The sequence below is a fragment of the Myxocyprinus asiaticus genome, chromosome 4, assembly GCF_019703515.2.
Source record: "Myxocyprinus asiaticus isolate MX2 ecotype Aquarium Trade chromosome 4, UBuf_Myxa_2, whole genome shotgun sequence".
Lineage (NCBI taxonomy): Eukaryota > Metazoa > Chordata > Actinopteri > Cypriniformes > Catostomidae > Myxocyprinus > Myxocyprinus asiaticus.
Window position 1 is genome coordinate 60,000,091 of NC_059347.1, and position 14,862 is coordinate 60,014,952.

Here is a 14,862-nt window from a genome sequence, read left to right on the forward strand (position 1 = left end):
ATGCTGCCTTTATGTGCTATTTTGAGCTTCAAAGTTCTGGCCACCATTCACTTGCATTGTATGGACCTACAGAGCTAAAATATTCTTCTTAAAATGTTTATGTTCAGCAGAAAAAAAAAAAAAAGACAGTCTTACACATCTAGGATGGCATGAGGGCGAGTAAAAGAGAATTGTAATTTTTGGGTGAACTATCCCTTTAAGTGTCCAGATACTTATAACTCATCATCACGCTTGCATCTTTTTATACATATGGCACACAAGCCATACACACAGTCTAGTGGCCTAACTTAATACTAATATTTAAACAAGGTTATAAGGGGCAAAAATATCATAACTGAGGTAAAATTATGTTCAAGCTATGTTTTGGCATTTAATTAGGAGATGTCCATGAAGTTAAGGTTAAAACGTATATGTCTGTATAAGGGAGTGTATATTATACAGTGTATATAGTGTGTGTATATATATATATACATACTTCAAAAGCCCTGCTTTTAACAAATAAATTTTCTGTCACTGCTTGAAATGGCTTGTCAATTACCCATTTACAAATCCATATACACAAGACAAAAACACCTCGAAACATACAAATCAGATGCATATTAATAAATATTCTTTATTATTACGTAAATTCTTAACATTGCGCTCAACATTACACCCACATTTCTTTATAAATGGATGTTTTCATCTTTCTGTAAAATCTTTTTATTCAGATAATTTCATTTCTGTACACATTTATTGTCACAGTCAGAGAAATGATTTGCAATGAAAAAAAAAAAAGGTTTACAAACAATACATTAAGACTACCAACATCTAACCCTACAGTCAAGGCCTGCAAACTTGATCATCATTTATTATCCTGCTCCCTAATCAATGTGCCACAAGAGAAAGAAAACAAAGCCAGCTGTGATTGGTTGAGAAGGATTCAGAGTGAAAGAGGAGGTGCTTGAATGGAAAGACGTTTATAGATGCAAAACACATGTAACTTTTCCCAACATAACATGAGAGTCAAGGCTGACACCAAATTCTTTTACCCATTTCAAATTCCCTATTTTTTTCTCTCCCCAAAGCAGTGGTGATCACTGAGTGTTTTACGGTCTACAAAAATAAGTGAGTTAGTGTGCAGTCTAGTTGACGCTGGTGGTGGGCAGCCACTCTCCGCTACACAAGTTCGAGCGGCAATATTTGGTGAAGCGGTCTTTCAGGTGCTGTCTGTACTGGTCCCGCGTGCGGTAGAAGGATTTGTTGTTCTCTACGAACGACTGGATCTCGTCCTGTGTCAGACAGTTCTCGTCTTCTGAGGTCACTTCGGATTCCTTCTGTTTACAAAGGAATTAAGACAAATTGACCAAAAAGAAAATAGCTAATGCACATTATTTCAATAAACAATAGTACTTAAAGATCCCATGAAATCAAAACCAAAGTTTTGTGGCTTTTAGTCCAAGTCTATTAGCTTTGAGGTCAACATTTACTTTTAGTCGATCAAAGACCTCTTCTTGTCTGAGTGAAGAATGAGTAAAGGGACTCACCAGTAACTCAATGAGGCTCTTGGTACTGCTGTCTCCACAGGTGTCTGGTGAGAGATGTGGACCGTGATGATGTCTGCTGCTAGCTGAGGATTCACAGCACGGTGTGTCTTTGCTTCTGCACAGATGAGATGAAGAGGAGGAAGACTCGTGGCTGGCAGATCCTCTACTGCTGTCAGATACACAGCTCTCCTCTGAGTTAGATACCTGTGAGAGAGGAAGAGATTTCAAGCTTAGTGCTAATCCCTAGTTTCACCTTAAGGCCTGCTTGTTTCACACAGCATGCAAGTGGTGCTGCAGCCTATCTGCAACATCAATCTCACTTTGTGGTTTTACACTATATAATTGAACTCCAGTCTTCATCTGTCTGTCCAAGTATACACGACACAAAAGCTTGTGTTTATAAATAGGTCTCCAGTGAATTTTCTGGCCAATTCACACACTACACACAGCAAATACAGGCTCAGTGCTGAAACTTTAGAGCACATCAGCGCACGTCTATGATAAAGCGGAGACAAGTCTGTACATACAGTGTAAACTCACATGATCACTCCTGCACAGTGAGCCCTTGTTTTTTCTTTTCTTCTTTTTATTCTTGCCCTTTGTGTTTTCTTCCAAGTTGGCCCAACACTCCACACAGCTGTCCACAGCATCCTCCTCTTTCTCCTCCAAACAGTGGTGACTACATGAATATTCACCTGGAGACAGAGAGTTTAATGAATTATTATTATTATGTAATGTCTGAGGAATGCACAGTGTTTACAAGTTCCCAGGCTGCAAAAAATGAAGACCACAAAATATTTTTTGTGATGCCATTTGCCCTAAAAGCAAAAGAAATAATCCACCATTTCATTTCCACGACTTTCCAAAAAGAGAAAAACAATAGAGAGAGATGCATTACAACAGTCAGAAGAGAGAAAGACGCCATATTTAAAGTAATTGCCTCAGCAGCTGAATCTGAAAGTGGGGGCAGTGGTGGCTCAGTGGTTAAGGCTCTGGGTTACTGACCAGAAGGTCGGGGGTTCAAGCCCCAACACTGCCAAGATGCCACTGTTGGGCCCTTGAGCAAGACCCTTGACCCTATCTGCTTCAGGGGCACAATATCATGGCTGACCCTGCACTCTGACCCCAGCTTAGCTGGGATATGTGAAAAAAAAAAAAAAAATTCACTAGATATATGAAAAATGTATAATGTGTGACAATAATAAAGGCTTTCCTCTTCTTCTGAAACCCCATCACAGGACTAGTTTTTTAAATTATTATTATTAATACCAAGGATGTATAATACAAAGAATAATGTTATAAATTTACACTAAATAATGTATCTATATTTTTAAAGATTTAAGCTGCTAAGGGGGCCTGGGCAGCTCAGCGAGGATTGACGCTGACTACCACCCATGGAGCCGCGAGTTTGAATCCATGACTCCAGCCAGGTCTCCTAAGCAACCAAATTGGCCCGGTTGCTAAGGAGGGTAGAGTCACATGAGGTAACGTCCTCGTGGTCGTGATTAGTGGTTCTCGCTCTCAATGGGGCGCGTGGTAAGTTGTGCGTGGATCGCGGAGAGTAGCATGAGCCTCCACATGCTGTGAGTCTCCGCGGTGTCATGCACAACGAGTCACTTGTCCTCTGCCACCCGGATTGAGGTGAGTAAAAGCACCACCACAAGGACCTACTAAGTAGTGGGAATTGGGCATTCCAAATTGGGAAAAATAATAATAAAATAAAAAAAGATTTAAGCTGCTAAAGGCAGACATGCATCAGTCAGTAGCTGGGTTTCCATCAACATGTTTTTATGCACATTTTGGGATATCGCATATAAACAGCAAGATGCGAATGACATTTCCAAAATGTGCATAAAAAATGAATACACTCGTTTGAGGTGGATACATTTTTGTATGCGCATACACTGTGATGGAAACACATTTATCGAATAAACTTCTACTGAATTTATTAGGAATACAAGATGCGCATCAAAAATGTCATGTGACTGAAGAACTCGTTCATATCTGGACTAACCAGCGGACCAATCATCGCATCTGAAATGTTGCTCTGGTCATCCTGAAATAATGGTGTCCTGAAAATCCAACGCCTTCAAAGAGTTTGCAAAGCAAATAAGAGGAATACACAATTGAACTGTGCCAAAGAGCAGGTTTACTGACACTTTTCATTAAGGTTCCACCCGTTAGCGTTAGTTGACAACATTAGTTAACATGGACAATACTTCTACAGCATTTATTAATCTTGGTTAATGTTAATTTCAACACAAACTAAGACATTTTTAAAATCAAAAGTTGTATGTGTTAACATTAGCTAATGCACTATAAAATAACATGAACTTACAACGAACAATTGTATTTTTATTACTTACATTAAGATTAATAAATGCTGTAAAAAATACAGTATATTTTTAATGTTTGTTCACGATACCCAATGCAATTACTGATGTTAACAAATGGATCCTTGTTGTAAAATGTTACCAAAATATCTTATAGATCTGCACGGTAAAGTCATTAGTATGGAGGAACGCACATACACAGTGCTCCCAGAACTGTGTGATGCGCTGTCGCTCTCAGACATTCTTTACAGTGTTTTTTCTGCATGTTCTAAACTGTATTACATAGATTTTTTTTAAAAGACAGTGGCTACAATTTCTTCAGAAGTGACGATTTTGTTCTTTTGAATACATGTGATGGAAACAGCTTTATTCGCACACTCTTTTTGTGATATTTTGGTTTTTCGCAACTTGGATGGAAACATTTGCGAGGTTGATTTGCTCAAGTTTGCCAGGTTAATGACATCAAATCTTTGAAAGATTTTCAGAGTTTTGTCTAAGATACTAAGCAAGCAAATGAAACATCCTAACACAACCGCTTCGTTCTGTTATATTGTATCTAATTTCAGATTTAACCGCCCCAGTGAACTGCATTTTTCGATATATATGTCATTCAGATGGTCTCCTCCTTTCTAAATGGGCAGTTCTTGGCCAAAATAAGCTGCAATATGGACCAGGCTTGATGCTGAAAGTGCCATGTAGCCAAAATTTGGATTTTCTGTGTCAAACATTCTGGAATTCTGCTAAACACTACACCATTTCTCAATTACAAAATGACACACTGAACATGTGAGATATTCGAAGGGCTATTCTTCCACAAATGTATCTTTCTGACTGAATGTGAACTAAAAAGTCTTCATCACACTTTTTTCCATACCCGTTTCATCATGGTTACACATGCCCTCAGTGCAGGCCACATCTGAGCCCTCTCTAGAGCCCATCTCACTGCCGTCCATACTGGAGCAGTAGCCACAGTCGCTGCCATTGCTGTGAGGTAACAGTGCTGGAGACACAAACACACACAAACACACCAATCAGATCACAGTTAGTTGCAATGCATGCTCTGCTGCATATTTTTCTGCATGCAATTTTTTCTGCACAAAAATGTTAAAGCTCACCAAACACACATATAGTGGACTAATTGCAAAATATTGGTCTCATTTTACAGAAAACCCCCCCAAAAAAAAAAAAAAAATATATATATATATATATATATATATATATATATATATATATAAAAAATCCATTAGTTCATAAATGATATTGTACAGGTTTACAATCTTATGAAGAACATCCAATCTTTTTTTTAATCTTGTTTTTGAAAGCCTGTGATTCAGGCTCTGGTTGCTCTCTGCAAAAAAGTGTTTCACTAGATTCCACTAGATGGCACTAGATGGCAGCAAGAACTAGTAAAAAAAATATTTTCTATCACCACAAGTTCTCCTCACCTTTCTTAGTTTTGGGGGAGTGCAGGATGGAAGCTGCAGGGCAGGTACAGGGGGAGTTCTCTCTGGTCATGATGACCTCCATGCTCCCCCCAGACTCCTCACCACTACCACAGGACTTACAACCACTGTCAACAGACTCGGATGAACCCTGTGCAAAGACAAAGAGAGTGAGTGAATGAATGAGAAATTCTGATCACAATGTCTACACACATTTTCTGTGTTTTCTCAACAACTGGTTACAAACTGGACCAGTATTTATTTATTTTATTAAAAAACAAATCTCTAAAACCGAATCTGGCCTGATTTTGTTAGTGCAGTGATTTTAGAGAAGATAATAAAGAAGAGGAACAGTGCCAGAGATGCATTAAAGGAGTCGTTACCTCATCAAGACTTTTGTTCTTCTCCCCCTCCGTTTCTTGTTCGGTCATATCAAAGCCACACTTGTTTTTACGTCTGTTCTTGCGTTTTTGCCTCTTTTTCTCCTGTTTGAGTTCTTTTGCTCTCTCCTCTTCAGACAGTTCCTCGCAGAGCTGCTCCAACCTGCTGATGCCCTGCACCCTTTCCACCGCCATCTGCATACATGCACACACTGTTTACCATTTGTGAAGTGTCCCATACAATTAACATTTCAATATCTGCCACTTTCCATGAACAGGGTATAAAACAGGGCAGATACTTTTAAAACAAGTGTCATTTTTTAAATATCTGTGCTGAACTCCAGGCTGAAAATATACATTACATATGCTGTATTATTTTACATTTATTTTATATGGAAATTGATTTTTTTTCTAACCCTATTACCAAAATGGGACGTGTCTGAATACAGTTTAAAAATCCGTGAGACTTAATTACCTAATTAAAACGGCTGTCAATCGATTAAATTGAATTAATTACATGATATGGCGATTAATCGAATTAATTGCATAAGAAATATTTGCTGAAAAAGTCCCTCAAATAACAATAATTCAACATATGATCAAATAATTACAATTAAATAATCATATATAACATATTATTAAAATAATAATTCAGATAATTAAAAATGCAACATAATAATCAAATAATTAGTTATATTTAAATAATTATAAGCATAATATATATTATAAAAAGAATAATTCAGATAATTAAAATGCAACATATAATGATCAAATAATTATATAGTTATATTTAAATAATTATAAATATAATGTATATTATAAAAAGAATAATTCAGATAATTAAAATGCATTTCATTATTAAGGCAGACGAGCAATGCATTGAAAAAGTGGTTTTAGAAATCAGTATATTAATTTCCATATAACTGAACATAAGCCTATCATTGACCTAAGGTCCACAGCAATCCATTTGTAACTGAATTCGTCAACCTGTCCGAGATAGATTTATTATAAGTCCTTTTCTAAGGATGTGTCAGTGTACACCTGCATCAGATGAACGCTTTTGGAGCGTCTCACTTTGGTTGTGTCGCGTCATAAACAGCGTTAGGTCGCTGTGTCAAGTTAAACAGTTTAAAACTTAGAAATACAAGTCTCTAGATTCCTGCATTCAGAACTGCTCTCCGTCCAGCTGCGTTTGAACGCAAGAATGCGTCCTCACCGTGTGGTGTCACTAGTGTCAAGCAAGCCTTAGTTTGGTTTGTTCTCTGAACAGCTGCGTTGCCGATACAGCTGGAGTTTCGATTACTGCCCCCTGCTGTAAACAGGTGCTTGAATTGCTCTGTTGGTAGAAATATTCCTTATAATGGTCCGGGAACATGATTAATTGCGTGATTTCTTTAACGTGTTAATATTGTTTATAATTAATCACACCGAATTAACATGTTAAATCGACAGCCCTACTAATTACATAAAAAAAAATGATAAAATCCGAAAAAATATACAGGGTTATGAATGGATAACAGAGTTGGAAGTAACAAAATTAAAAAGATTTAAGCCTATATCAAGCTCAGTATGTGCTGGCTAGTTTGGGAACTTGTCTTGTCTTGTTTGGGAATTTCGTTTGATAAAACTTCGGTGTTGAATGGTTCAGCATGACAAATGCAGCCAAAACTGAAATTTGTTTAAAAAAACTGAAAAAATGGAATTAGATTATTTAGTAGGTACTCGTCTTCCCAGTACAGTCATTTGATGCAATTAAAACTAGCTACTAATGATGCTATGCTAATTTTATATGAGATAATAGTTAATCTAACATCTTTAAAATATATATATATATATATATATATATATATATATATATATTCCCCCCCAAAGAACATGGGATTTGTGTCTCCATTGCTTACATTTTTTTTAAAAAGTAGTGGGACACCAACTTGTACCCTATTTGTGAAAAGATAGGAATTCTACATAACTTCCTAATAAAGGCACAACATTGCAGCATTATCATCAGATGGCAGCATCACCTCGAAGCTTTTTCGTAGAGCGTCAATGCCAAGATAGAAGAGCATTTGCCACGTCTGCTCCTCTGCCCGCAGCTTCTGCCAGATTCTGTGCAGTCGCTCGTACAGATGAATTCCTAGACACGTCAACACCTCCTCCTGTGCGACGTCTATGGTCTTTGCGTGTCTCTCTCTACGCCTGTAAATATTCCAAACAATGAAACCCATGCAGTGCCGTACAAGCATTTTATTGAAGCATTTTCTGCACTGCCCAGCTACGATAACTCACTCGTAACCTCCTGCGAACTCTGGTTCTGCTCGGCCAAGTAAGTGAGCAATGAAGTCGGTCTCACAGCAGATGTGAATGTGCCGCTCATGCGGACAGCAGCGTAAACCCTCGTATAGAGCCGCACAGTAACCCTTCTCTTTACTGCAGTCCAGATCTCCCACCAGGATGTTATATGCTCTCAGAACCTTGTTTTTACAGTCGGTACAGAACCTGACGACCCCATCACAGGAAGAGAGCATTAAGATTAGACTTCCAAACATTTGAATAAAAACAAATGTGTCCAATACAATAAACTGGACTCTTGGCACATATTTAACTTAGTCACAGTAGAACACTAATTAAGTAGATGTTAAATTATATAGTATTGTCATGTTCCGATATTTGACTGGATAATAGGACTATGCATTTTGTTTTATCCTCTGCTTGATTTATTTTATTATTTACATTTTTTTGTTGTTGTTTTGTTATTTGTCATTGTGTTTTTATTGCCTCTTGGCCATGTCACTCTTGTAAAATATATTTTACAATATATTTTATCCTGATTAAATAAATGTTACTGAACCGAACTGATTCGGCCTTACACAAAAGACTACAATACACTTGAATAAAAATATACATACTTTAACACATACTGCAAGCACATTCATTTGAAGGTTTTGCTCTCCAGTTTGAAGTTTTCACACAACCTACTGAACATGAGTTGCTGTTTTGATGCGATTTTATGCCTTTGATCTTTTAGCACTGATACCCAAGCAGCAATATTCTATTCATCATTTCACTCTGAATCACAATTGCAATCTGTATCAAAATAAAGCTAATATGACTTTTTGACCAAATCATGCAGCCCTGTTTTGATTGACACAAACATGCCATCATCATGAAGTTGGAATAAATCTGTTCTAGAATGTTATAGCAAAAGCCCTAATTTCTCTCTTTTTTTATTTGTGTCAAAAACAAAGCTCTGTATCTAGAAACCATCTAATGCACTAGTTATATAGAGTGAGAATCTACTCTTGACATCTGTTCTAAAAATCAACAAGCTAAAAATGAGAAAACTGAGTCTACTGTAATCCAGATGAGGTCACCTGGTCAATCACCATCTGTTACCTGTGTTTTCGCAGGTACGTCTCCAGAGTTTCTAGTAGAGAAGAGCTGTCAATCAAGACTACCTCATCACGACACTCCTGTGACATCAGCTCCCACACGTCCATCCAGCTGCCCCTATGGAACAGTCACCATGGTAAACCACCAACGTAATACACAATACAAACTGACAACAAAAACCATGGCTTAACATTTCGAAATTCTCAATAGTCGACTCAACAGCTGGGGGAATGTATATTGTCATTTGAGGGAGACCAACTGATTTCTGTCCACGTGTGATATCTGCATTTGTTCCATTTTATAGAATAATTATCTACTTTATCACACTCCACAGGACCATCGCACATATGTGAGAAATCGGTGACTCACCCTAATGGCTTGGGTTTATGCGTGTCTAACGAGTGAAGCTGGCAGCGCTTGTTCTTTTTACTCTTTGGGATGGCATCAATTATGTTGTTCAACTTTGACCTGCAACAAGGGAAGAAAAAAGCATTTGACTACACAGCTAAATTTTACAGGCAATTTTTTGTTTTGTTGCAAAAATATTCAAATTGTCATCCTGTATGCAAACTCTGGAACTGTTAATCAGTAAAACTGAATATTTGGCAGAAAAGCTTTGATTAGTTTGTGAATAGTGGGCTTTAATATGTATAAAAACCATATACAGTACTATACATATTTTTGTTTGTTTTTGTTTTACAAAAAAAGGCTGGGCTGCTCTTCCCAGGGCACTCAGAGTCTCAGTGTAGCACTTACCCATGAACATAAAAGAGTGTGTAGAGTTTCCTGGGGTCTGTGAGACATGCCTGTGTGACTGACAACACTCCAGAAGATCCTACAGTGAGAGGCTCCAGGGCAAAGTATCCAGAGTCTGTGAGCTGAGAGAACAGACGCTCCACGCTGCGCCGGCAGCCCACACATGGCACCAGCTGTGACAGAGCGCTGAACACCTCGCGTGACATCACCATCAACGCCATGTTCAGGTCCTGCTGCTTCAGCATACTGTGGTGCTGGCGGACAAAATATTCAACATTCAGCTTCATTTTCTTTTTGCAAAATATCATTTAATACTTTGTTGATTTTGAGGTGAAATGTGACCTTGTCGAGTAATGTGATCACAAGGGAGCTCAGAGAAAATAGGTGACTTTCTTTTACCTCGACAAACTGCTTCATTTGTGAACTGTTGATCTGATGGCTGTTAAAGTCCAGAATACTGTCAGGAAATTCCATCACCATCTACAACATAAATACACACATATAATATGAATATATGGTAAAATTGCATGCAGTCAATCATTGTTTAAAAAGCAGTTTAGGGGAATAGACCAACACAACAACTACATTTCAACCCAACTCTAAGAACAGTTGGTTTGCTTTAAAGAGGGAAACATACATGACAAAAAAATACATGATCTTACCGTAAGTGCGTCATCGATGTAAAGGGGAATCTGGCGTGCAAGGAAAAGATAGTCCTCTTCCCCGTCCCTGCAGACAGCTACCAGATGTGCCATGTTTCCCTCTGATCTGTTTGTGTGTTTGTGCATGAATATATGGGACAATCTCAGTTAGCTGTGCATTCAAACTTTCACCTCCAAATTCAAATTAAAGGAATAACTCAACCAATAATGAAAATTCTCTCATCATTTTCTCATCCTCACGCCATCCCAGATGTGTATGACTTTCTTTATTCTGCAGAATACAAATGAAGGTTTTTAGAAGAAAATCTCAGCTCTGTAGGTCCATTCAATGCAAGTGAATGGCGACCAGAACTTTGAATCTCCAAAAAGCACATAAAGGCAGCATAAAAGTTATCCATACGACTCCAGTGGTTTAATCCATATATTCAGAAGCAATATAATAGGTGTGGGTGAGAAACAGATCAATATTTAAGTCCTTTTTAATGATAAATCTCCACTTTAACTTTCACTTTCTTCTTTTGTTTTTGGCAATTTGCATTCTTTGTGCATATCGCCACCTACTGGGCAGGGAAGAGAGTTTATAGTCACTTTTTTGGAGCTTCAAAATTTTGGTTAATATTCAATCATTCACACATTGTATGGACCAACAGAGCTGAGATATTCTTCTAAAAATTTCCATTTGTGTCCTGTAGAAGAAAGAAAGTCATATACACATCTGGAATGGCATGAGGGTGAGTAAATGATGTGAGAATTGTAACTTTTGGGTGAACTATTCCTTTAAATCTCATGTTCTGTTTCATATAAGGTCCTTTTCATATCTCACACAACATACTTATCATTGGAGTATCCAGTTGATACTTTGCAACTTATCCTAATCTTGTGAGTACTGATTGTAAATGTGTTAAACATGTTACATTACTTCTTCTGTTTGGTGTCTCAAGATACCCCAGACATAAATACATGAATAAATAATTTTCCACATGCTAAAATTCTACGATCAGTGTACACACTGAAGCAACTCAGAAGCAATACTTATATGGGCAATAAATGGGATTTCTTAAAAGTCTGTGCTACTTTGTGTTACAACCGATGGTTAATTCTTCAATAATTTATGTAAAAAAGGTTTTAATTGTGTCAAAGAAAAAAATAAAAATAAGGAAAAATAAGTGGTTAATTTTGAAATTACTATTATTACACAAAAGCATATTGAAAGGTGCAACACTGTGTAGTTTCCCATTAGCCTCTGGTAGCTTTGTGAAGTATTATTAGCTTATTCATCCACTCTGACCTGTGAACAGAGGCTTCAACACACACTATATTCACCTTTATATGGAGTTATACTTGTGCCACAATTCTGCGCGCACAAAAAAATGTCTGCGTGCGCACGATGATATTTTGAGCATGCAAAAAGTTATTTTGCACGCAGAGTGGATAGGAGGAGAAAGCAAAATGTAACAATTCTGAGCAAAGTACTCTTTAATATGTAAAGAAACACAAACCTCTAACTACACATTATTTCAATATAAATGTATAGCTTATTAAGAAACACTTTATTATTAACCAGTATACTGGATATTGTAGCAGCAAAATTAACAGTAATTCCAGTCTTTAAGTCTTCAGTAGAAAAGAAACCAATGTTTTATTTTTGCCTTTTTTTTTTTTTTTTATCAAAAATGTTTCAAATTGCATCTGGACTTCAGATCCAAAAAAAAGGATCCAGATCTCTTTTTTGTTCAATTTAGTTGTAAGACATCAGTCCACTTTTCATTCACACAGTTATTTTTTGGAACCCATTCAACTTAAATATTATTATAAATTGTAATCAAATACTAATGATGACAATAATAATAATAAATTTGTATTAATATTATTATTATTGACTTAATTTTAATTACAACAGTAATATATTTAAATCGTACACTTTTTAAACCCTCACGCTTTTATTTTGACATTCTAAACTCTCCAGGAAGTCCTGTATGTGTCTGTTTGTAGGCAAGTTCACAGTAGTTTAATCCACTTCTTATTCAAATTCTGGTAAAATGCTCCTCCGGTGCCGTTCTGAATGCATATTATAAGTGAACCGAACTATTGAGCATCTACATCTGAGATGCTGTTCTTGAGTAGTGCTCAAATATTGCGCACCGCTGTGAAGGCTAAAAATAGCCATGAGTGCAACACCAGCCTGTGCTTGAGTTTGTGTCAACAGAGCACCACCATTCACTAACACTATATATTTACTTATTAAACACAGCCTTTTGTGATTCACAGAGCTTTCACACGTCTTCAAGTGGCTTTGAATAAAATGCACGAGTCATATGAACTGCTTTAATGGTGTTTTTATGGTTCTTTTATGTCATTTTTGAAGCTTGACAGTAACGAACATGACTAACACAAAGTATTAGATTTGGATCGGGCTCGTCGGACTGATATCCGATCCATCTAAAAGCTTCAGTATCGGAGCCGATACCGATCCAGGTATCGGATCGGTGCATCCCTACTCAAAATATCATCTTGCACGTGCAAAATAACTTTTTGCGCACTCAAAATTTCATCTTGCGCATGCAGAACATTTTTGTGCGCTCAAAATATCATCTTGCGCCTTCAAAATAAATTTTTGTATACTCAATTTCATCTTGCACGTGTAGAAAATTTTTATGCGCTCAAAATATCATCCTGCGCCAGCAAAATAACTATTTGTACGCTCAAAGTGTTATCCTTCGTGTGTAGAACATTTTTGTGAGCTCAAAATATCATCCTACGCGTGCAAAATAACTTTTTGTACGCTCAAAATGTTATCCTTCGTGTGTAGAACATTTTTGTGAGCTCAAAATATCATCCTATGCGTGCAAAATAACTTTTTGTACACTCAAAATTTCATCTTGCGCATGCAGAATTGTGGCACATATATTACTCCATACCTTTACACCCCGGTATAAATGAAATACTCATGTACATGTGTTATATTTTTCACATGTACGCACTCAGATGAATAACAAACGCAGAAAGTGTTCTATTGTCAGCTGTGCAAATGTGAAGAGGTCATCCACAGCACAAGCTAACATTTAGCGGCTAACCTAACCCAAAACCCTCAAAAATAACAAAATATACACTCCAAATTCTATATTACAATTATCTTGGAAAATATGGTTGCCACGACAACAGTTACACAATCACAACAGCAATAATTGCACTCATTTGCCTCCCAATGACACATTTGCTAATTAGCCTGCTAGCCACAGAAATGCTCACAGCTATCTGAAGAGCAACTTCAAGGAGCATTAAAAGATGTAAAGTGTAAACGTACGTTGAGGGTGGCATTTTAAGTGATATTATAAAAACAAAGAATAATTTTTCTCTCAAATTAAGTTAGCATTCGGCTAACATGTGAAACTTTTTGAAGCTGCATAGCATGCTAGTCATGTCAGTGACTTGCAGTATGGTATTTTTTTAACTGTAACTTTTTATCATTGCAGCATGTTCATCCTGCATGTATTTTCAGGCTGTAAACGTGTTTTCATACATAAAACCTCTTTGGTTTTGATAAAACTGTGCTGTACAAGATCTACTTTGACTGACTCCCTCCGGCTTTATCCTCCGCGTGGAGTTATACTTAATCTGATATTATATTTATACGAGCGAACGAATGCAAAAATAACACACTGCGGCTGTCGTACTCACCTGTTTCGAAAGTTGTTGCTATTAAGGGACGAAAACAAACAAGTGCGACAGAGGCGTATGTGGCAAGCGAATGTTCTGTGACCCTTGCCCCCTAATACGTCAGACAGTACTTCCGGGCTCAGGGACATCACGTGGTGCAGTTTGATTGACATGTGAGAGGGTCTTATTATGCACGATCAAAATATTAAGCAGTGGTAAAAGTATAATTTGTATTTGGGAAGTTTGGCATGGCATGAGCGTGACATTTTAACCCTTGTGCGTCAATTTAAAAAAGTTACTCAGAGGTCCTTAGAGGACAAAAATAAAATAAAAAATAATAATAAAATACAAAAACTGCCATAATAACATTATATATGAATATTATTTTCCACTTTCAATTAGTTAATTTTTTTAACCAACATCAGTCCTGATCATAACTACCAAATATTCATTCATTTTCAGTATTTTAACCCTTTAAATGCCAGTTTGTTTATATAATGCCATTGTTGTTTTTTATGAAAAAAAAATAAAAATAAAACAATTATAATATTTTTTTTTTTCCATATACTAAATGCTAAGGGGATTTTTTTCGGATTATCACAGTCTGGGATATGTCAATGATTAGCAACAACATTGATTTTGATGCATTATTATTTTTTTTTTGCTGTGTCAGATAAAAAAATAAAAAAATAAAAATCACACTCAGGACCTTAGAG

General features: G+C 36.8%; 1 protein-coding gene across 1 annotated transcript; it reads right to left on the bottom strand.

Moving 5' to 3' along the window:
• Nucleotides 1-604: 604 nt before the first annotated feature.
• On the bottom strand, nucleotides 605-14,261 carry LOC127440013 (gametogenetin-binding protein 2-like). Its single transcript, XM_051696381.1, has 14 exons — nucleotides 14,168-14,261; nucleotides 10,490-10,595; nucleotides 10,227-10,307; nucleotides 9,828-10,081; nucleotides 9,441-9,539; nucleotides 9,075-9,188; nucleotides 7,968-8,177; nucleotides 7,703-7,877; nucleotides 5,685-5,876; nucleotides 5,305-5,452; nucleotides 4,734-4,859; nucleotides 2,067-2,221; nucleotides 1,527-1,730; nucleotides 605-1,316 (listed from the first exon to the last, which is right to left on the bottom strand). The coding sequence occupies exons 2-14, from the start codon at nucleotides 10,580-10,582 to the stop codon at nucleotides 1,125-1,127; spliced, it is 2,043 nt and encodes a 680-aa protein (XP_051552341.1). The 5' UTR covers nucleotides 10,583-10,595; nucleotides 14,168-14,261; the 3' UTR covers nucleotides 605-1,124.
• Between the last annotated feature and the right edge of the window lie 601 nt (nucleotides 14,262-14,862).

Coding starts and splice junctions, on each gene's coding strand:
- LOC127440013 (XM_051696381.1), bottom strand. CDS start 10,582: ATGGCACATCTGGTAGCTGTCTGCAGGGACGGGGAAGAGGACTATCTT. Junction 5,453..5,684: donor AGAACAAAAGTCTTGATGAG/GTAACGACTCCT, acceptor GTCTTTGCACAG/GGTTCATCCGAGTCTGTTGA. Junction 2,222..4,733: donor GTGTAACCATGATGAAACGG/GTATGGAAAAAA, acceptor CTCTGTCTCCAG/GTGAATATTCATGTAGTCAC.